We start from the raw sequence: 23,356 nt of genomic DNA on the forward strand, positions 1-23,356 counted from the left end.
AGCTGCCGGAACCCGCAGCATCAGCCGCAGAAGGGCAGCGCCGTCCCTGGCACAGAGGCAGCCCGGGAGCAGGGAGGGGCTGCAGAGGCACAGAGACAGGACAGGACAGGACACAGAAGGCACGGGAGAAAAGTTACACTGAAAACATCCAAGAGCTGCCAGTGGACCTGAACACCACCACAGATCAGCAGCCCTCGTGTAAGTGAAGTACGAGTGCAAACATCCTGCCTTCTGGACACCCCGGCACAAACCCCAGCGTAGGTATGCACAGGACGACAGCATGTGAGAAGAAAAAGAAAACGATCCCGAAATCAGGACTCACCCGGAGTGGGGGCCAACCCCAGGAACAAGGCCCGCACACCGCCGACGATCCAGAATCCATCAGGAGCTCATCCAGCGAGGCATGGCTCCCCGGCCAGGCTCAGGAAGCCGAGCCAGCGACCCGGAAACAACTGAGAACTCCAGCACCAGCCACAAAGGGCCGGTAGGTGTATGCAGCACACAGCAAAGCCGGGAACTCCTCAATTCCAACACCGGCTCCAAATAGAGACTGACCCCAAGCAAGCCCGCCAGGCCAGGAGGCAGTCCAGGGAAGCCCACGCCCTCACAACCAGGCCTCCTGACGGGGGGAAGAAGAGAAGCACCGCCACTCAAGCCCAGCAGGAGCAGCACCAGCACACCACCCAATCTGTCGACAGACAGAAAAAAAGAACAGGAGGGCTGCTGGGTAAGTACTGCTTATGTACTCCCGGCAGGAGGGGCAGTATTAGTGTCCCAGAATTCCTCTTGTTTTTCTCTGTCGGGAGATGGTCATCTCCACTTTGTTATGAATGGGACGAGGACATAAGGGGCCTGGGGGTAATTCTGGATTAAGGGGCCAATACAGTGGGGGTGGTATCAAGACTGTGCGGTCCTTAACTGATTCAGGTTTCCCAGAACTGTGGGCAATGACTCTTAGAAATAAATAGCAGGAAAAACGAATCCTTCAGTTTGGGTTTGACATTTTGGAAGCATATGATAGGGATTCTGCAAATTGAGTGTCAAGTTTAGTTATTATAAAATTCTATGAATTTCACTGGTTCTCAAAAAGGATATACTCAGCGCACATGAGTCCAGACTGGATATACTGGAGATGTAGACAGGCGGTTTTTGGTATCTTGCATATTCCGTGGAGCATCCCTAATCACACAGATTATAGCTCACTGATATGTATTGTATTGCATTGTACCCCTATGTGGTGTACTGAAGCTCTCATATACATAAGTAGCACTTGCAAGCTTCGCATGTTGGGTGAGTGGTTGAAAGAATGTCTTTGTTTTGAGATCCTATGTGGGAAGTGTTTCCCTCCCATGTGTGATGACCATCGAGGTGTGGTTATGGTTTTTTGTGATGCAGCGTGGATGATGGAGTGGGAGAGATTGAAATACAGTTTTAGGATTTTCAGTATGATGGGAGCTTTGAACAGGTCTGCAGGTCCCTTTATGGTATGTTTTATGATTATATTCTGTTTAGTTGGTTACTGCACTTGGTTGTCTAATATGAGATTTTGGGTCAATGTTAAAAAATTTGCAATAGCAATTTCAAAACTGTGATTCTTACCAAATCGCATTTTGGAAATCTCAATTCCTCATACACAAATAATATATTGTAAAATAGTGATTACTATTGACCTACCTCATAAATACTAATGAGGTACTTCGCATTTTTGTGACCCACTAGGAATCACAGCAATCACAGGGATGGTGGCCTGCTGGGGTCAACACACGGACCCATATGTCTGTGATCTCTTTTTAATGAAGCAAACTTTCTTTCACTGAAATGCATCCTGTTTACCTGGAAGGAAAATGGCATGCGTTTCAGAAGAAAAATTTTACTTTTAAGTTTCAGTTTTTAAAAGTAGGCATTGGTCCAGCGGGACCACTGACTACTCTTAATAAATAAATATTTGTTTAATCCTCAAAGAGGAAGGGGTCCCAAAGGGGTCCCTTGTAGAAGTTATGCCCAGTGTGAATGTAAGTTACAATTAGCAGCTGACTTCTGAGTATTTTGATCTTAGCATTATTGTGGGCCATAATTTAAGATATAAAATTACAAAACTATATAATGGTCCCAATGAACCATAAATTAGTCATTTTTAGCTCACCTGCAGAGCAAAAGAAGTCTCCAATCTGTGGGTTGTAAGCTGAAGATTGCAATTGAGATGCAACTGTCTTTCTGGGCGCTGTTGCCAGGATGTTGGTGGTGCACTTATTTTGGAAATAGCCATGATGGACATTCTTGAGGACAGACTGCTGGCAGAATTTCATGCCAAAGGCCTTGTTAGCCATTCTAAATGACATGTCTGAAATACTGGGGACAACGACATACATGATACACTGGTTGACAATGGAACAAGCTGTCGCCAAAGTACTGACAGCTGAACATGAAAGTACTATTTATGTGAGAACACGTTAAAAAACTGTGAGAAACAGGAAACCATACGCAGATTGTGCACACACTGCGTCAACAGGGATCCTATCAACATTAAACAGTCAAAACTATTCGATGGTCTCGATCCTAACAGAGCCGAGGCGCTGCCTGCTGAATGTGTGGGAACCGAATGACCTCAATCACTGTAGGAGAGTAGGGTCTGCTATCCTATGGTCACCCCAAATTTTTGCTTTTTGCTTCACTGGTTTTCAACTACTGAGGCAGTGGGCCTGCTGATCAGACCCCCAGCCTGCTGTTCTCTCACTAAATTAATGATACATGTGCTATAGGCACATACCACAATTGGAAATGGACTCCTTGTCAGCCCCTGTATAATGCACTATAGGTGCCCAGGGCATAGGGGCCACCAAGGCCTACCAGGGGCTGCAGCATATCTTTTGCCACCCCTGGCTGGTTCTTAAATTGACACAACTGGCTGATCACTCAGCTGGGGTAAGGTGGTGTAATCACCCCTTACTTAGATATAGTATACCTATATCTAAACCTATATCTGGACACATATAAACCTGTGAGCCACTCCTATGAAATGCCTCATCAATCCTGGAGGCAGAGTGCGTGGTTTAATGTGAGATGGAGCTCTAGCATGAGCTGAGCCTGTCTGCAGCCGTCGGGAACAAATCCCTAAGCTGTTTCAGGATAATGCCATACCAGATACTCTTAAGTGCATTATAATCCTCGCGGTTATATAGCAACTTTGGTTTGGCTTTATCAAAACATGTCGTGTAAGGTGTCATACGATTTGGAATACTATCCCCTCGCCAGTTCTGGCGACGGGGATAGCATTCCACCCCTCTAGAGGGGTAAGACATGTTACTTTACTTAAATGCGGTTAATTTCTAAAAGGACCTTGGATCCACAAAATGGATGCCTCTGCCACAGACACGAGTCTGACCCCCTGAAGCTGACCGAAACTCAGCCAAAGGGGCCTGGACAAAGGGTTTCCTGTCGCAGGGAGGTGTTACACCCCCCCAGACAGGAGATAGTGGATTGTAGCAGGGAGGTTTGAAAGAAACCAGACACTGCATGGGGAGCACAAGGCTGCCCCTTGCATAATCCGGCCAAACCGGTTCTGGGGCACTCCAGCCCTCGTGCCAGGGCGGCCTGGATCAAAGGAAGGGGGTGTATCCACCCACTTTCTGGGTCCCACCCATAGGAGGGGACCTAGCAGGTAATCCAGCCCCCAAAATTAGTATAAGACTGGGAGCAGTGCCAAAGCACTTCAGATTATCCTGATGAAACATAAGAAATGAAACTCTGGGCCCTTCGACATCTTACTCAACATAGAAGACTGAAGAATCTCCCTTGTGGGCAAGGAGTGACCCCCCTGTGCAAACAGGCACCATCCAGCCCTCGACGTCTGCTTTGTTGCAGTTCCCGCCGGAACTCGAGCGACAGAGATCGACGAGATCAAGCTTGCCTGCCTTCTAACAGCCCGATCCACAGTCCCTGCAGAGCTGAGACCCGTGGAGGCGACCGGAAGCGTGGGGCATGCCATCTTGGAAAGACCACGAGACGCTGACCGTGCAGCCCACGAGTGATCCTCGAAGCTGTACACCAGGGTTTGAGAAGCCCCAACCCTGAGCCACTCTTTACCGAAGTTCAGCCCTCCACACTCGACGAGTGCTGCGTGGGGCCCTTCTGCTTCTTTTGGCTCAACGCGTTGGCCCGGTCACTTGCCAGCCGGCTTGTGGCCCTTGTGCCGACGAAACTTGAAAAACGACTTGCGATTCTGGTTGCTCCAGATTTACCGGTCCCCGGAAGCTTGTTTCCTTCCCAGTATAAGAATTGGCTTGGTAGTTTGGTTTGCCCTGTTCCCATCATGCACTGGGACAGGAACAGACTAATTTGCATATAGCCAGGTTCTGAGCTGGGATGGTGCATTGAGCTAAAAAACGGTGATGGATTAAAACCATGATCTCTTGACTTGGTAAGAGTATTCTGCATCATTCAGAAACTCTGTCCATCACCACCCCCTTTTTCCAAAATCGATTTTATCCACACTATGTGTGGGAGGGTATACTCAGACCTGAATCCCTTGCTCATTGCACCATCAGGATTCAAGCAAGCCGGGCCGAAGAAGGCTGTGATGCCAGAAATCGGTCCCCGGAAGCTTGTTTCCTTCCCAGTATAAGAATTGGCTTGGTAGTTTGGTTTGCCCTGTTCCCATCATGCACTGGGACAGGAACAGACTAATTTGCATATAGCCAGGTTCTGAGCTGGGATGGTGCAGTGAGCTAAAAAACGGTGATGGATTAAAACCATGATCTCTTGACTTGGTAAGAGTATTCTGCATCATTCAGAAACTCTGTCCATCACCACCCCCTTTTTCCAAAATCGTTGCTCCAGATTTGCACCAGCTCCCCTAAAAAGGAGCCCCCACTCTGACCCTTCTGGTCCGAGTGAGAAGCAATCTTCCGGTTCCGCGTGGATTGCTTTTGCCAAGTGTTGTTTGCTCCAATCTTGAAGCCGACAGCGCCGACGGCGAGAGCCTGCGTGGGACAGATCGTGACCTGCTCCTGGACTTCGTAGATGCACCAGAGCCCACGTGACAGCGGAGAGAAGCTCCTCGACAACCACCTGATTGCGCCCGACATTGCCTGGTTCCGTCCTGGTTCCACCCTGGTCACTGCTGAGTGACCCAGACTCTGTCCCCTCTGCTTTCAGGTACGTTTCGACTTCGATCCACTCTTGGATCCCACCGGACACTTCTCCTTCACAGCGCCTGCAGCCTCTTCAGCTCCAAGCACCAAGAATCAGCGTGACGAAACCCTACACTACTTCGACCCTGTGCACCCGCTTCCTGTGGGTGAGGTAACATTGCAACGCTGGTGTTCCCACACTGGTACACACCTCTAGGGTCTGTGTCTTAAGTTTTGTCCCTCTAGGTTCAGCGGAAGTGTCCTTAAACTCTATTTGTGTAACTTTTACGCACCATTGACTAACATTGGTGCATGCGTGCGCTTTCAGCGCTGCACCCGAATCCCGCAGGCTTTTCCCGACTTCAGCATTGCTTGTCCCGACTGCTCCCAGCGATTCCCTAGGCCCTAGGCCTAACCACTGTTCGATTGGTATCTCTTATACCACTTGTTTAGTATATGGTCTGAGTGGCCCCTCTCCCTCATCCATATTTGTGCAACTTTGTATGTTATACTGTGCTTTTGATTTAACGCTTGTGCCCCTTTATTCATAAAGAATACTGGGGATTGTTTTTAGTAATAAATACATATATTTTTATAATATATACTTGTGTGGTGTCCTTTCATATGATATTACAGGATTGTATGTGGTAAAACAGCTCGCTTAACACGACCTCTTAAATTAAGCCTTTAGGCTGCTTAGTCCATGCTACCCCTAGGATAGCTTGTCTAGTAAGGTTGACTTACAACCAGACACCATAAGGGATTGTTTGGTCTGATAACAGGTGGTTCCAGAATTGGAAACATCACCTATCAGGCCAACTTCTCACAATCACCAATAACAAGATTGGGCTATGCTCGGTATGATGATGGCGAAACGCAATATTGCTATGTTGTGGGGGTCAGAAGTGCTGCCTACGCTCCGTAAATGGTGCAGAGATATGGATGAGGCGATGGTGGCAGAAAAGGCATTTTTTATCCATCGTCGGTGACCTCGAAAATGGGAAAAGGTATGGGGGGCCTGGAACAAATTTAGAGGATACATCGGTGACCCGCCGGAAATTGACGCAGAGGGTTTTTCCCCGTAGTGGGGCGGTACTGTCATGGGTTGTTGGGGGAAGGGATTATGTATATGGATTTGCTTTTATAATATGTGGATTTGACAAAGTGTTGTGTTGCTTTATTAATCTGATGTGGTTGCAGCCAGTAATGAATCTTGATGAATGTAATTTTGCCCTGATTTTCAAAACAATAAAAATATATATATATTTTTTTAACTATTCAATGGAACAGAAAGATGGTGTTAGCGACCTCTTCATCTCCCATTTATGGCTATCCCTTCACCCTCATATATTGGTCTGGATAAATCCAGTATGTAAATACAGTATTACCTCCCATATAATAGCCCCTTACAGACGTTAGCACACAACGAAACTCCATACACAGGGGGACAGATCAGCAGCTCTGGTTACATGATCTGTTTATTCATATTCTGATGAGGTTTGCCTATAAATTGGGCATTAAACCTATTGCCCAGTTGCTCACACTTTATAATGCTAAAACAATTTCAACTGCAGTGTATGGCTCAGGGATCTGGGCTATAGGAGAGAAGAGTGTCCTACAGACAACAGAAAATACCCTTTTAAGGAGATTGCTGGCAGTACCCTACTGTATCCTGGCATCTATTGTGCATTGGGAGTTGGGTGTTGATTTACTCTTGGATATCCTTGAAACAAACACCCTAGTATTGTGGCGATCCATTTGGTCCAAACAAGAAACTCTGTTCACTAAGTAAATTCTTTAACACTTTATGGGCCTAGATATGATGAATAGAATCCCGTGGTTATATAATATAAAACAGGCCCTGTTGGGCTTGGAGCAGTTTAAGAGTGATTTGTGGTTTCATCCAGAGGATTTCTTACGGTATTCACAAAACGAAATTAGAGAGCATGTGCTGGAAGCTTCCTGTGAGAAGAGGGAACAAGAAGACCTTCCAAAGGTTACAGTGGGGTGGTAGAGAGTATAGAATGAACAGTCAGGTTGTAAACTGTACCTTATGATAGTCAACAATGCAGAGCACAGGTATCTTTTAACTTGCATCCACCTTTTCCATTTCTTGATTGCATTCTCCAAAAATGAGAACTGGGCTACTATTACTGGAAAATGTCCCTGTGATAATTGATCGGAACAGTCCACTCATCACATTGCACTTTTCTGTAAATTGTATCTTATCCCCAGGAAATCTCTTCCCAAACCATTGTTTTTACTAGAGAGAATTATTAACCATCAGGCAGCTTTTACATTTTTGTATGAATTAGGAACGCAAAAGTATGCTAAGGGTTGCCCTATTTCTTTTCAGAATAATCTGCATTAGCGCTTTCTTAGACAAATAGGACACATGAAAACGTAATACGGGTTAGTATGCTAATTTTAATTCCATTCTTTGCCTTACTGGTGATACCATTAGGTCTTCATGGTTAAATGCAAAGTGTCTATAGAATTCAACTCTAACCTTTTGATTATTTTTGGATTAAGTGCATTTATGCATGACGATTGTATATAATTCTATTTTCTTCACATTTATTGTTTTATTTGAACTGTCTTGGCACTGTGTGAATTCTGGTTTTAGGTGATTTATGTTTTTTTAACAACACTGTAAAAATGTATTGATTCATTTTGCGCTTTTGTGGCTCAGACATTTGTGCAGAATAAAGCTTTATCTGACTCTGAATTCATATGATAATATTCTAATATCTATAAATGATGGTATTTTATGGTACATTGGGGAAATCTTTCTTTATATAAACCAGACATCAGAAGACTCTCCATATAATGGATGCAAGGAATAAGGTATTGTACCATGTTTTATTGCACTGAAAAATAATCTCATAAAGAATTGAAATACAATGTCTCACTTTGACTTAGGTCAAGAAAATATATCAACATGAACAGCGTCTTATGAATGGCAACCATACAGTTGACCTTCTGTTAAGAGACTTTCAGAAGAATTACCGTATGTACGTGTACCCAGTTCACTGGCAATTTAGTCAGCTTGACCATCACCCAGCAGACCGGTAAGAAGTATTTGTTTTCTTGATCAGATAGATACCGAATAAAAAAAAGAGTTTTGTCTTGATAGTAGCTAAACACTGATGCATTTCGCACAGGAGGACAAATCACAAGTCATTATTCTGTGAGGTTTATTAGAACATTTGTGGGAAAAAAAACTATTACATTATTTTAATTCCTTCTGTGTGTAACCCTCGTTTTGTCTTCATGACACACAATTTTCTAGTTGTCCTTTATTGATCAGTTACTGTTAGACCTGGCATCATTGGCGTGGGTCTCCCTTCCATTTTTTGTGTTGTCTCATCTGTTTTTGCTGGTGTTAGATGCTTTGGGCACTGTGCCACTGCTGTCCAGTGCCACAGTGCAAGTGCTCCCTACTGTAAATTAATCAATTGATTAGTGATTCCATGATTGACTGATTTAGTTTACTTGTCAGACCCTAGTATAGTGCACTGAATGTGCCCAGGGCATGTAAATCCAAATGCTGCTGGTGGGCCTGCAGCACTGGTTATGCCACCCACAGAAGCAGCCTTGTAAAATGTGTCTAAGGTCTGCCATTGCAGAGCCTGCGTGCCGTCTAGTACTGTCATGATGACTGGGCAAGTGCACCCACTTGCCAGTCCCTAAACCTTGAACAACAAACAAACTTAGAGGTCTAAATCAGAAACCTGATCTGAATATCTTTCAAAATACCTTCATGTCTAAAAAGTACAACAAGATAAAGAAGTGGCTAACAGTTATGAACAACAGACCAGATCGCCAAGAAAAGGGCCACCTGTAATTGCTAATCAAAACCCATTATGGATTCCCATCAATAACTTGTATGGATCAATGTTTTCATTTGGGAATCCTGCCAGGGTATTCTGTCTCTTGATCATTGAGACATACGGCATACCCTCATCTTTGGCATGGGGTAATGACCTACAATTACTAGATTTGACCAAATGATGATGATCTGATGGGAAAGTGCAGTGCAAAAAAATGAAGATGAATGTGGTGGTTAAAACAGGATAGGGAGCTTTAACAAAAATTACTTTATTGGGCATAAGCCCCTTCCTTGTTAAAAACAAGAACAGTGCAACAACATAAACGCAGTTTAAACAAATAGCTGCGAGAGGACCAACATGTTTCAGACTATTATGGGAGGAAACCCAAGGCTTTCGTCAGGGTCTCTGTTCTCAAAGAATGCTACTGCCAAATTAGTGAGAAACGTATGAAAAAATTATAATAAAAAACACACAAGTGAACTAATAACAGTAAAGGATATATTTCTCCTACATCTGTTTCAATTCCTCCTTGGCACCTGGTGTGATCTACAACAACAAAAACATATGTGGACCCTTATTAGGTTCATAGGTCTGTTAAAAACGGTAATCTATTCATTAGTGTTCAAGATTTTCAAGTACTCACCCAGTGTGCCCGGGGAAAGGACCTCACCTCTTCTTGGACCTGGCTCAGGTAAATGTGAGACCCCGCTCTGTAAGGACAAGACAACCCCTACACTTAGTATAGATAGAGCGAGCCCTTTTTACCCTGCTCTGTCTATTAATAATGCTTGGGGTGCACCAATGTGTCTTGCACATAGAGCCTGACTTCCTGGTATAAACTTATCACCCAAGAGAGTCCTCGCACCCACATACAACTCTCTAGCTAGACTTAACAAAAAATATTTTAGCAGATGTAGTTTAAATAAACTCAAAAAATGATTGCCAATACAGCAAAAAGACCTTTTGTCCCCTATTCAAGGCTGACAGATAAAAGGGGCCAAACTTTTAATGAGACAACCATGAGGTAGTTGGCTTGTTTATCACTATTTAATGTTAACCAAGTCCTCATAAAACAAGTGCCAAAAAACAGCCCAGACTGATTCTAGAGCCTACCTGTCCGTCGTTGTCCCAAACGATGACTGAGTCAGGGGGAGGCATTGGGCTGCTCGAAAGAGCCTCTATTTCATACGTTGAGACCAGCTTAACTCGCGTATTCTCGCGAGATTTTGATGGACTACAGAATGATGTCACCAGACCAGGAAGGAGTAGTTTTAACCAATCGCAGCCTGATTGTATTTAAACATAATGTTGGAAATAGCGGGGGAGGAGCTACGCGCGGATCCAAGATGGACGCGTGAGCAGAGGGTTCCCGAGACCCCTTCCGCCACCTGAACGTATCCTGCCACACATGCTGATTTGGACGACGGGTATTTCTTGTTGATGCCCTGCTGATATTGGAAGCTTTTTCCAGAAATTGATTTGGCCGCCGGGAACTGGACTTGATGCACCCTGTATTCTGAGGCCTACGGCAGTGACCATCCAGGGGCTTGAGTTGCCGGGGTGCCCAGGTGGCAATTGAACAACAACGGCTGGAGAGACGCCTCCGCTGCCTCTGTGGTACTTTCGGTTTCGATTTCGGTCATTGTTGATGCCGACTCATTGCTGGTTGCCACTGCTGCCCTGGTTTAGTCGCCTACTCTCCTCTGGCTGTCGTTCCTTGACCTCTCAACTTAATAAGCTTGCCATAGAGGAAATCATTTTGCCCAGATCTCGGAGGACCCTTCGGAGCTCGTCGACCATCATGGCGGGCAGGACGGACCCTGAGAGGCGTAACACCAGAGGCCCGAATCGAGGGGGAGCCATTCAGACCCAGACTATAGAACGCTTCACTCGCCCGAAGGTCTCCCCGGGTGGATCGGGCAAGTCTCTCGGAGAGTCTGGTGACGGTACTCCTGCGAATGAGGAGCTGACTTTGGCGGATGTCATGGGCGCCATTGCCAATATCCAGACTGCGATGGGTCAGCAATAACCCTGGGCGTCCGATTCGGCTACGCCCACAGGGTAGGCGTAGTGTTGCCTTCTACGCATTTTGCGTAGACAGCGTAGCCGGCAACACTACGCCCACTCCGTGTGCGTAGCCGAGTCGGCCGCCACCCGCCTCCCTCCGCCCTCCCCTAGATACATTATTTAAGCAACTACCCTGAATAAAACAATTTTAAAGCACTTACCTTGTCCGGGGCTCGTCCGGGGCTCCCTCTTTGAATAGCGTCCTTTCCTGGAAACAAATGCGCATGCGCGGTCGCCCGCGCATGCGCATTGGTATCCAGGAAAGGACGCTATTCAAAGAGGGAGCCCCGGACGAGCCCCGGACAAGGTAAGTGCTTTAAAATTGTTTTATTCAGGGTAGTTGCTTAAATAATGTATGTAGGGGAGAGCGGGAGGGAGGTGCGTAGTGGGGCTACGCGGAGTGCGGGAGTGGGCGTAGCTTCTCACCCATTCCGCATAGCTCCGCGGAGCCCCACTACGCCCACTACGCCCCGGGTTAGTCAGCAATATGAAACTCTTGCCACTAAGTTACATACGGTTGCGATTGAGGTCAACCTTATCAGGACAGACCTGGGGAAAACCAACGAAAGGGTCAAATCTCTGGATGTTAAGACGGCAAGCCTAATTACAGATGTTTCGGATCTCCAAACCGAGGTCCGCGATCTTCGCATGGCCAGAGACTCGTTTGCCCGTCGGCTGGATGATTTCGAGAGCCAGGCCAGACGAAATAATGTTCGCATTGTTGGCGTTCCGGAGAATTCTACGGAGGTACCAACGGATCTTTTGGTAGAGGACCTTATCCAGAACTATCTGTCACCAAAGGGCCTTAGTAATCTTTTTGCGGTGGAGCGTGCTCATAGGATTCCAGGTGGGAAGCCCAAGCTTGGGGCAGCTCCGAGGCCTATCATAGCCAGGATTTTTAATTTCCGTGACAGAGACGCTATCCTGCAGGCCTCCCGCATTAATGGTCCCACTAAGTTTGAAAATGTATCGATCAGCTTTTATTCGGACTTCACTCAGGCGGTACAGAAGCAACGTATGGCCTTTACGGGGGTGAAACAACGCCTCAGGGACATGGAACTGAAGTATGCCATGCTTTTTCCGGCTCGCCTGAGGATTGAGCATAACAAACTTACATTTTTCTTTGATTGCCCTGAGGTGGCCTGTGACTGGCTGGATAACTTGCCGACACAGCGTACCAGCCCGGGGAGTTCGAGAGGTGCCGAAGGCGGCCTGGAAGAACAGGAGTAGTGAGTCGGTGCCGATGAGCCATTCTTGGACGCTTTGCAGTGGCTCTATGATAGCGATGTTTATACGCTGTGGATACCCGGGGTGGGGGGATTCGGGACTCTTCCTCCTCAGGGGACACTTTTTTCTCTCTTTTTGTAGGTTAGTTTAATGGGGCGACAGGCACACTGCAAGTTGGGGTGGCTTTTTGGTCTACCGCAGGGGTGCAGGGTGGGGGGTTGTGTGTTGAGGGTTCTTTGGGGGGAGGAGGGGGGTCTTTTCTTGTTTGTTTGTTTCGAGGCTCTGATTTGGTCGCTATTTTATCCTTTGTGCCTGCTTTGTGGCGGGGGGACTGTTGGTTTTTGTCTGGGATGGGGGGTAGGGGGCTGAGAGTGTTGAGCTGGAACGTAAATGGTCTCGGGGATAGAATAAAACGGGGAATAGTTTTACAGTATTTGAAGCGACACTCCCCGGATATTGTTCTGCTACAGGAAACGCACCTGGTAGGAAATACGTGCCGCGCACTGAATAGAAGGGGATACCGTTTGGTGGCCCACTCTGGCTTTACCACTGGGTCGAGAGGGGCGGGTATCTTGGTTAGGAACTCCCTCCCCCTTGAGATAGATGAAGAGGTGTTGGATGATAGGGGTCGCTATGCTGCTGTTGTAGGTCGATGGGAGGGGAAGACGATCTTCATTTTGTCTGTGTACGTTCCCCCTGGTTTACAGGCTACCACGTTTTCTGATTTGGGTGGGGTGGTCCTGGGACTCCCCGATGGCTTGCTGGTGGTGGGTGGAGATTTCAATTCGGTTGTCAGCGGATAAGAAGATCGTAGCCCTCGTAGAACCCTCCCCCCGTCGCAGCTATGGTTGGGAAATTTCATGGATACACTGGGATTAGCAGATTGCTGGAGACAACTTAACTCTGGAGAGCTCCAGTACACCTTCTATTCGGGGGCCCATGGTAGTCTCTCGAGACTTGATTACATTTTTATACCAGCGGCGCAGATGGTCTCCGTGAGAGAAATCAGGCATTTGGCGAGGGGGATCTCAGATCACTCCCCGCTGTGGCTCACTATTGATGTGCGGCTGGAGTCCGGGGGTCATGTTGCTCCTATTAATCCGTGGCATCTTCGTAACCCCAACATTAGTAAGGAAGTGGTTAAATGTATGGATTATTACTTTGCTTAGAATGAAGGGTCAGTATCCTCCCCTGTTATTTTATGGGAGGCGTGTAAAACTGTGATCCGGAGTCAGACTCTCTCTTTGATTGCCAGTGAAAGGGGGCGCAGAACTGCAGAAGTGGTACGACTTGAAAACGATATCTCTGAGTTGGAGGAATGTATGGAATCTGTGATTACGCCTGATAGCCTGCACTCCTTGGCGCTCAAACAGTTTGAATATAGAGCTCTGGTGACTGATGCGGCTAAGGCTATGAACCGTGAACAGCAGGGTCGCCTGTATGATGTGGGTGACAAGGCTGGGAAGTTGCTTGCTTGGCTTGACAAACGTGATAGAGTGAATCGTGTGGTGCCTGTTATTGAACGTGCGGATGGTGTGCGGGTTGTGGACCCGGTCGAGATAGTTGAGGTCTTTGCCCAGCACTTTCGGGAGGTGTACTCGCCGGTCTCGGACAGACCTGTGGAGGACTCGCATCTGTTGCTCCGAGATATCACATTGCCTAGTCTGTCGGACCCGGACAGGGAGCTTATGGAAGCGGATTTTTCTACCGATGAAGTAGCGCTCGCTGTCCGTGCACTTCGCTCTGGTAAGGCTTCGGGCCCGAACGGTTTGCCGGTCGAGCTGTATAAATTGTGTCCCGACAAAATGGCGCCGTATCTTCGTCGATCATTTTTGGCGTCACGTGATCTCGGGCTTCTTCCCCGGGATCAGAGACTGGCGTCCATTGTGGTTATCCACAAGGATGGAAAACCCCGGGAACACTGTTCGTCATATCGGCCGATCTCGCTTTTAAATGTGGAGCCTAAGGTTCTTGCTAAAATCTTGGCGAGCCGCATGATCACGGTGATCGGTGATTTGGTACACCCTGATCAGTCTGGGTTTATCCCCCACCGTAATACTGCACTCAATCTCCGTCGCCTCCACGGTGTCTTGGCGAGGGCGGGGTCTCTTGCGGAACTGGCCATTTTGGTTTCCCTTGACGCCTCGATGGCCTGCGACACGGTGGAGTGGCCTTATTTGTGGGCTGCTCTCGCTAAATTTGGGTTTGGTCCGAAGTTTATTGGGTGGGTTAAACTTCTATATGAACAACCGCTTGCGCAGGTGGTGGTTAATGGACGGGCCTCGGATCCTTTTGTCCTCGGGAGTGGCACGAGACAGGGCTGCCCTTTGTCACCTCTCCTTTTTGCGCTGGCTCTTGAACCCCTTGCCGCGTGGCTCCGATGGGAGCCCTCGCTTAAGGGCATACGGTGGTCTCCTACCTTCGAGGATCGGGTATCTCTTTATGCTGATGATATATTGTTGTACCTCACTTCTCCCCGTAAGTCATTGGGTGTCCTGTTTGATGTCCTGTGTTCTTTCGGGAAGAACTCTGGTTTGGTTATCAACTGGACTAAATTCTGTATTTACCCACTTACGATTGGACAGCCTTCTCTGCCTCGCTACTGCCCTATACCTGTTTCCAGTGTTGGTTTCAAGTACTTGGGGATCTATATTTCTTTGGACCCCAAGGTCCGATTCGAGTGGAATCTACTGCCTCCGCTTGCCCGACTTCGGTCGGATGTGGCGGCTTGGTGTGGGTTGCCTCTTTCCCCTTTGGGGAGGGCGGCTTTGTTTAAAATGATGTCCCTTCCCCGGTTCTTGTACGCCGTCCAGAACACACTGGATCTGGTTCCAGCTGGTTACTTTCGAGACATAGAGAGCCTCCAGAGGAAATTGGTTTGGGGCGGGCGGCCGCGCATAGCGCTTGCGAAGTTGACTTTGCCCTGGTATGACGGTGGTATAGCTTTACCGGATGTCAGGCGCTATTATTGGGCGTCCCAGTTAAGTGCTATTAACCATGCCATGTATGGACCTGTTCCTAGTCCCGCTTATGATATGGATAGGTGGCAACTGCCCGGGGGTGATTATAATCGAGCGCTTTATTCCAAGATCGACAGGAGGTATTTGACGGGCCCCACTGCGGTGGCCGTACGTGTGTGGGATAGTGCAACATCGGCCACGGGCTGGACTGATAAACTTACTAGGGCGAATCCTTTATATCCAGCTGAGAGATGGGGTGGTCTGTGGTCTTCGAAGGGGTTCGACAGATAGGACCTTATTGGTATCAGCAAAGTGGGTGATCTTTGGAGCACCGATAGAGTCAAAACCTTTGACGAGTTAAAACGGGAATATAAGCTGAGTGACAGAGAATATTTTCGATACCTTCAAATCCGCCATGCGCTCAATTCGGTCTTCCCTGCTGGTATCTCGATTCCTGAGTCTTCTCCCTTGGAGGATAGAGTTTTGGATGGACATGTTCCCGACAGCACCATCTCCCACATATATAAAAAACGTATTAATACCCGTTCGGACCTTCTCCTACAGCTACGTGAGGCATGGACTGGTGAAGGGCTGGAGTTAGATGATGAGGACTGGCAGGCTGCAGTGTCCTCTCCGAAAGAAGTCGCTATTCCGGCGTGTCTCCGACTGGTGCAGCTCAAGATTCTTCATCGTGTCTACGTCACGGGTCCACGATTGATGCATATAGGCTATTCTGTGGATGGGTTATGTCGGCGTGGATGTGGTTTGCTTGCTACTTTCCTCCATATTATATGGGAATGCCAGCGGTAGTGGTTTTTTGGAATCGAGTGCATGCGGTGATGAGAGAAGTGACAGGCGTCGGGCTACTTCCTGAGGCCCGGCACTGTTTGCTGAATGTTTGGGAACGGAATGATTGTACCGTTGCTCAGACTCAATGGATCACACTGGGCAACATTATTGCAAAGAGAGACATTGCTCAGCTCTGGGGGTCTCAAAGGGCGCCGCTGGTCTCGGCCTGGAAGGAGAACATGGACTGGTGCATGTTTCGAGAAAAAATTGTATACATCTCTCGAGGTAGGCCCAAGAAGTGGGATAGGATTTGGGGTCAGTGGAACTCGTATCGTGGAGAGATTTGTGTCCCTCCCCTTGCAGAACCCCCTGATACTACAAGCTCTCCTTGACTGTTTGTTCCAGTGTTTTTGAAATTCTACTTACTGTGAGATACTGCTTGCTCTTGGTCCCCGCTGCCCATTGACATGATTTCCTGCTGCTTGCTTTACGTTGTCTCCCTCATGCCACTCGTAGCGGCCTTTTTATTGACACCTTTGTCTCGACTCTTTTTCTTGTGGGGTTTCTTGTTTGTTGTTTGTATGTACTAAAATATAAGAACCTTTTATTTCTCCTCATCTGCCAGTTGCTCCGAACCACATCATGCCTCTACGCTGCCGAACCCTCGGGTTGTCGGCTGATGAGCTGTGTACTGATTTAATTTCGTTGCTTCGCATTATTGATCGGCCTTGGTGGCTGTAAATCTGTATCTGTCATCATTTTATAAAATAAAGGTTTTTCAAAAAAAAAAAAAAAAATGTTGGAAATAGCAAACAGAAAAGGGAAACATTTCGTAAGCTCTACAGGATGATGTCACCAAACCAGGAAGGAATTGTTCAAAGCAACCCCAGCTTAACTCGCGTAATCTCGCGAGATTTTGACGGACTACAAAATGATGTCACCAGACCAGGAAGGAGTAGTTTTAACCAACCACAGCCTGGTTGTATTTAAACATTGTGTTGGAAATAGCAAACAAAAAAGGGGGAACATTTCCTAAGCTCTACAGGAAGGGTTAGGAAAAACAGATTGCGTATACCGGGATATAGTTGTTAAAGCAAACAGTGTTTACCGATAACATCTTTAATCGCGTGCTCTCGCGAGATTTCAAACGGACTACAGGACGATGTCACCAAAACAGGAAGGAGTAGTTCTAAAGCAACCCCAGCTTAACTCGCGTACTCTCACGGGATTTTGGACGGACTACAGGGTGATGTCACCAAACCAGGAAGGAGTAGTTCTAACCAACCACAGTATCAAGAATGGTACAAACCCCAGATCTTATGAAATAGGAACAAACTACAGAGTAATGTCCCTCAAATAACAGCTGTAGTTAAGCAGAAAATAAGCTCAGCTATATGCACTCAACAACTATCGTCTCTTGCATCTTCTGAAAGTTATAAAGACACTTAGTATGGTAGTCTTATAGGTATCATAGAATGCTGCAAACATGTTATAGTGATAAAATAACTCCAACTGTTAAGAACAACATGGAGTGGAATCACATCTTACTGACAGGGTGGTCATGATCATTGTAAATTGAACCACGGAATATCATCATTGAGCCCAATCCTGTCAGTGCGTAATTTGAAGACCCATTTCTGTTCCTTATAAAATAGGAATTTTGATATATCACTTATATGTGATGGAATAAACGGTTTCTCAAGAACAACCCACATAAGATCTGTTTCACTGTGGTTGTGTTGTAAAAAATGTTTAGTTAATCTTGAGACATCTTTTCTGCAACGAAACGTGCTTTTATGTTCTTGCAATCTCACTCGCACCTTCCTGGTGGTCATGCCTAAATAGCATAAATTACACGGGCATGTGATTTGGTAGATCAGGTTAGTGCTGTTACAGTTAGTAAAGTGTCTCAACTGCCAAGGGTGGTCGGTGCCTATGTCGATGCTTGTTGTCTTGGTCGTTAAAGGACAGACCGAACATCCCCCACATGGATTGTGTCCCATTACGGGAGGTAAGTCCCACAAGGTGCCCACCTCTCTGGTAGAAGTCTCTCGAGGACGGGTGTGTATCAGGCGGTCCCTTAAATTGCCCGACCTCTTAAATGCAAAAAGGAGAAACTCAATCTTATCATTGCTTCTGTTTAGTATGCGCCAACGACGCCTAATGATTTTCTGGATACAATTGGATTTTGTATTATAGGTAGTAACCAGAGTCAGGCAATCCAGTTTGGTCTTCTCTCCTTTCGGTTCAAGAAGTGCCTCACGATGATTGTTGGCTGCACGTTTCAACGATTGTTTGATGAGTTTCCTAGGATAATGTCTACTGGTTAGCTGTTCTGATAATTCCTCTGCATGATGTGCAAAAGTTTCTGGAGTTGAACAATTCCGCCGAACTCGGAGGAATTGCCCAAAAGGCAAATTATCGCGTAGGGATTTGGGGTGCTGACTCTCATATAGAAGTAGCGAATTTCTTGCCATCGGTTTTCGATACAATTCACTTTCGAGACCAGTCTCCGTCGTGTAGATGGAGAGGTCCAGAAAGGAAACCTTCTCTTTGCTTGTTTCGATGGTAAAGTGTAAGAAATCGTTCTGATTATTCAGCCACCGATGGAAGTTTGTAACTGAATCTATGTCCCCTCTCCACACCACTAGAACATCATCTATATAGCGTTTTCACCACAATATAGACGAGAAAAAGCTTTCAAAGCTTGTCTCTCCATTCTGGACAGATTATTATAGCCAGACTTAGGGGAGATCCAGATTTTTTCAATGTCATCTTTGACCGCCTGTTCAAAGGTGAACACTTGGGACGGTATGGCATGTGTTGGAGGTAGGAAAGTTGATTTGGGTCTTAGGCCGGTATTGACATCTCTCTCCAAATCAGGCTCCTCATTACTTCTATTGTTAAAGAAGTAATGTAGTCGCAGTTTCCGAAAAAATTGGGCTAATTCAATCTGAGAAAACGAGAAAAAGGGGTTAGTTGGATTTAACACTGTTGTCTGTTCGAACATATGGACATACAGGTTTGCTAACGAAGGAGCAAAAATGCTGCCCATGCTCGTCCCTGAGACTTGATGGTATACCGTGTCTTCGTACCTGAAAATTTAAACGAGAAAAAGGGGTTAGTTGGATTTAACACTGTTGTCTGTTCGAACATATGGACATACAGGTTTGCTAACGAAGGAGCAAAAATGCTGCCCATGCTCGTCCCTGAGACTTGATGGTATACCGTGTCTTCGTACCTGAAAATTTTTTCTTTCATAGCTATGGTGGCTAAAGACATAATGAAAGGTACAGGGGTGATCGAGTCAAGTTCAGTGTCACCCAGGATGGATCTGATGGTCTCCAAAGTCTCATCCTGGGGGATCGAGGTATACAGGGACTCGACATCTAGGGAGACTAGATAGTCTGTCTCCTGGTTGAAAGGGATATCCGGGATCACCCCCAGGACATCTGTGGTATCTTTCAGATAGGTAGGCATAGTGTGCACTATTGGTCTGAGGAAGTGATCTACAAAAGCCGAAAGGGGCTCTAGAACTGATCCTTGGCCAGAAATAATAGGCCTCCCTGGTGGTGGTCTCTGAGGTTTATGCACCTTAGGTAAGGTGTAGAAGTGGGGCATAATGGGATGTTGTGTCTGTAAAAATTGGGACTCTAAAGGAGTTATCCAACCTTCTGTTAAGGCTTCCTCTGTTAAGAATTTAATCTCATTCATTATTCTTGGGGTAGGATCTATAGTGAGTGGCTGGTATGCATTGGTGTTACTCAGCTGTCGAAGGCATTCAGTCCTATAAGTCTCCACATCTTGTAGTACAGTCGATCCCCCTTTGTCGGCAGGCTTGATAATTACTGAGGAATCCTCAGTTAATGTTTTCAAAGCTTGTCTCTCCATTCTGGACAGATTATTATAGCCAGATTTAGGGGAGATCCAGATTTTTTCAATGTCATCGTTGACCGCCTGTTCAAAGGTGAACACTTGTGACGGTATGGCATGTGTTGGAGGTAGGAAAGTTGATTTGGGTCTTAGGCCGGTATTGACATCTCATTCCAAATCAGGCTCCTCATTACTTCTATTGTTAAAGAAGTAATGTAGTCACAGTTTCCGAAAAAATTGTGCTAATTCAATCTGGAGTAAAAATGGATCGCCATTATCTGTCGTCACAAAGCCCAACCCTTTATTAAGAACCACTTCTTCAATGGCGGACAAGGTTTTCTTACTTAGATTAATCACCAAACTAGTCTCAGGTTGTAAGCCTACTCCTGAGCATTCTGTCTGGTGTGGCTCCTGGTCCCGGTATGAGGACCTGCCGTATCTTCCCATTGGACCTGTGGTTGTCCTTGTGTTTGTCTTCTTTTGCCCCGAGATCGTCGGGGGCCAAACGGTAAAAAAGGCTGATTATTGTATTGTGGGTAGCCTGGAAAAGGGCCCATTGGTGGCTGGAATGGCTGCTGAAAATTGCCTGGATGTCCCCACGGTGTTGGAGGCCCCCACATTTGTCCTGCCATGTTATACTGTCCTCTATGGTTCTGATATCTACCAGCCCTACCAGAACTACCTCGCCCGCCACCAGTAGGTGTTTGTGGATTGGAAGCTCCTTGGTCACTGCCAGAATCAGAGCTACACCCAGAGTAGTTGGATCCATACATACGCCCGCTGCGACTGAAGTCGGGGGCTTTATAGTTGTCACTCGTGTATGGGTATATACGTTCAAGGTTGAACTTGGCCAAGTCCTTTTTGAACTTATCTACCTTAGCCTGCAAAATGGGATCAAAAAACTCCTTGTTTGATTTATCTGACTCGTCTTTCTGTTTCTTAAAGGCTGTCGGGGTAACTGTAGCGCGGATCTGGACCTCGAGGGTTTGTATTTCCACTAAAATGCCATCTGCCACCCGCTTGGCTGTACTGATAATTAGTATCAGCCAATCGCGGGTGCAGCGCCACGCAATCATCGACCAGTCCTTAAGAAAGGGTTTATCAGTGAGAAAAAGGCGAGGGGCATTCGTTACTATAAGCCCCGGGGGGGCACAACTTGCCCTCAGATACTCTGCCATGGTGATCCCGTGTGCCTTTGTACGAGAATGAGCTTTTTTGAGTGTGAGAGCTTTAGTCCGGTCATCAATGGCAGTTACGGCAGGTGCTGGTAAGGTCTCAAGAATACTGGGCATATTGTCTAAGATAGATTGGTGTACTGCATCATCATAGGCTAAACCGCTGCGTTCAGCCATGTTTGTGAGCTATTTAGAGAGTGAAGGGAGCAAAGAAAAACTAGGGACCGGTATAATACCCGAAAGTCTGAAATCCAGTTCCAAAGGGAATCTGGAATAAAAACCACTCACCCAGATGTGGTCATCACATTCTAGCCCGCAGCTGGAGGCTGCTCAAATATATAACTAACACAACGGTATCGGAGGGCTAAAGGGACATTTAAAGACCCGTCTAAGTTCTATCCCCTTGAAGGAACAACATGAACAACAAACAAACTTAGAGGTCTAAATCAGAAACCTGATCTGAATATCTTTCAAAATACCTTCATGTCTAAAAAGTACAACAAGATAAAGAAGTGGCTGACAGTTATGAACAACAGACCAGATCGCCAAGAAAAGGGCCACCTGTAATTGCTAATCAAAACCCATTATGGATTCCCATCAATAACTTGTATGGATCAATGTTTTCATTTGGTAATCCTGCCAGGGTATTCTGTCTCTTGATCATTGAGACATACGGCATACCCCCATCTTTGGCATGGGGTAATGACCTACAATTACTAGATTAGACCAAATGATGATGATCTGATGGGAAAGTGCAGTGCAAAAAAATGAAGATGAATGTGATGGTTAAAACAGGATAGGGAGCTTTAACAAAAATTACTTTATTGGGCATAAGCCCCTTCCTTGTTAAAAACAAGATCAGTGCAACAACATAAACGCAGTTTAAACAAATAGCTGCGAGAGGACCAACATGTTTCAGCCTATTATGGGAGGAAACCCAAGGCTTTCGTCAGGGTCTCTGTTCTCAAAGAATACTACTGCCAAATTAGTGAGAAACGTGTGAAAAAATTATAATAAAAAACACACAAGTGAACTAATAACAGTAAAGGATATATTTCTCCTACATCTGTTTCAATTCCTCCTTGGCACCTGGTGTGATCTACAACAACACAAACATATGTGGACCCTTATTAGGTTCAAAGGTCTGTTAAAACGGTAATCTATTCATTAGTGTTCAAGATTTTCAAGTACTCACCCAGTGTGCCCGGGGAAAGGACCTCACCTCTTCCTGGACCTGGCTCAGGTAAATGTGAGACCCCGCTCTGTAAGCACAAGACAACCCCTACACTTAGTATAGATAGAGCGAGCCCTTTTTGCCCTGCTCTGTCTATTAATAATGCTTGGGGTGCACCAATGTGTCTTGCACATAGAGCCTGACTTCCTGGTATAAACTTATCACCCAAGAGAGTCCTCGCACCCACATACAACTCTCTAGCTAGACTTAACAAAAAATATTTTAGCATATGTAGTTTAAATAAACTCAAAACATGATTGCCAATACAGCAAAAAGACCTTTTGTCCCCTATTCAAGGCTGACAGATAAAAGGGGCCAAACTTTTAATGAGACAACCATGAGGTAGTTGGCTTGTTTATCACTATTTAATGTTAACCAAGTCCTCATAAAACAAGTGCCAAAAAACAGCCCAGACTGATTCTAGAGCCTACCTGTCCGTCGTTGTCCCAAACGATGACTGAGTCAGGGGGAGGCATTGGGCTGCTCGAAAGAGCCCCTATGTCATACGTTGAGACCAGCTTAACTCGTGTACTCTCGCGAGATTTTGATGGACTACAGAATGATGTCACCAGACCAGGAAGGAGTAGTTTTAACCAACCGCAGCCTGGTTGTGTTTAAACATAATGTTGGAAATAGCAAACAGAAAAGGGAAACATTTCGTAAGCTCTACAGGATGATGTCACCAAACCAGGAAGGAATAGTTCAAAGCAACCCCAGCTTAACTCGCGTAATCTCGCGAGATTTTGACGGACTACAAAATGATGTCACAAGACCAGGTAGGAGTAGTTTTAACCAACCACAGCCTGGTTGTATTTAAACATTGTGTTGGAAATAGCAAACAAAAAAGGGGGAACATTTCCTAAGCTCTACAGGAAGGGTTAGGAAAAACAGATTGCGTATACCGGGATATAGTTGTTGAAGCAAACAGTGTTTACCGATAACATCTTTAATCGCGTGCTCTCGCGAGATTTCAAACGGACTACAGGATGATGTCACCAAAACAGGAAGGAGTAGTTCTAAAGCAACCCCAGCTTAACTTGCGTACTCTCACGGGATTTTGGACGGACTA

The 23,356-nt window shown here is 46.2% G+C and overlaps 1 protein-coding gene across 1 annotated transcript in view; it reads left to right on the forward strand.

Annotated features, from left to right (window-relative positions):
* Positions 1-23,356, forward strand: part of LOC144819696 (uncharacterized) — a 287,938-nt gene that overhangs the window by 227,079 nt on the left and 37,503 nt on the right. The window contains exon 9 of the mRNA XM_078677488.1: positions 8,052-8,200. Within this exon, the coding sequence (XP_078533614.1) occupies positions 8,052-8,200 (149 nt within the window). The remainder of the gene's footprint in view (positions 1-8,051; positions 8,201-23,356) is intronic.

Source organism: Lissotriton helveticus, chromosome 2_1 (genome assembly GCF_964261635.1).
Source record: "Lissotriton helveticus chromosome 2_1, aLisHel1.1, whole genome shotgun sequence".
Taxonomy (NCBI): domain Eukaryota; kingdom Metazoa; phylum Chordata; class Amphibia; order Caudata; family Salamandridae; genus Lissotriton; species Lissotriton helveticus.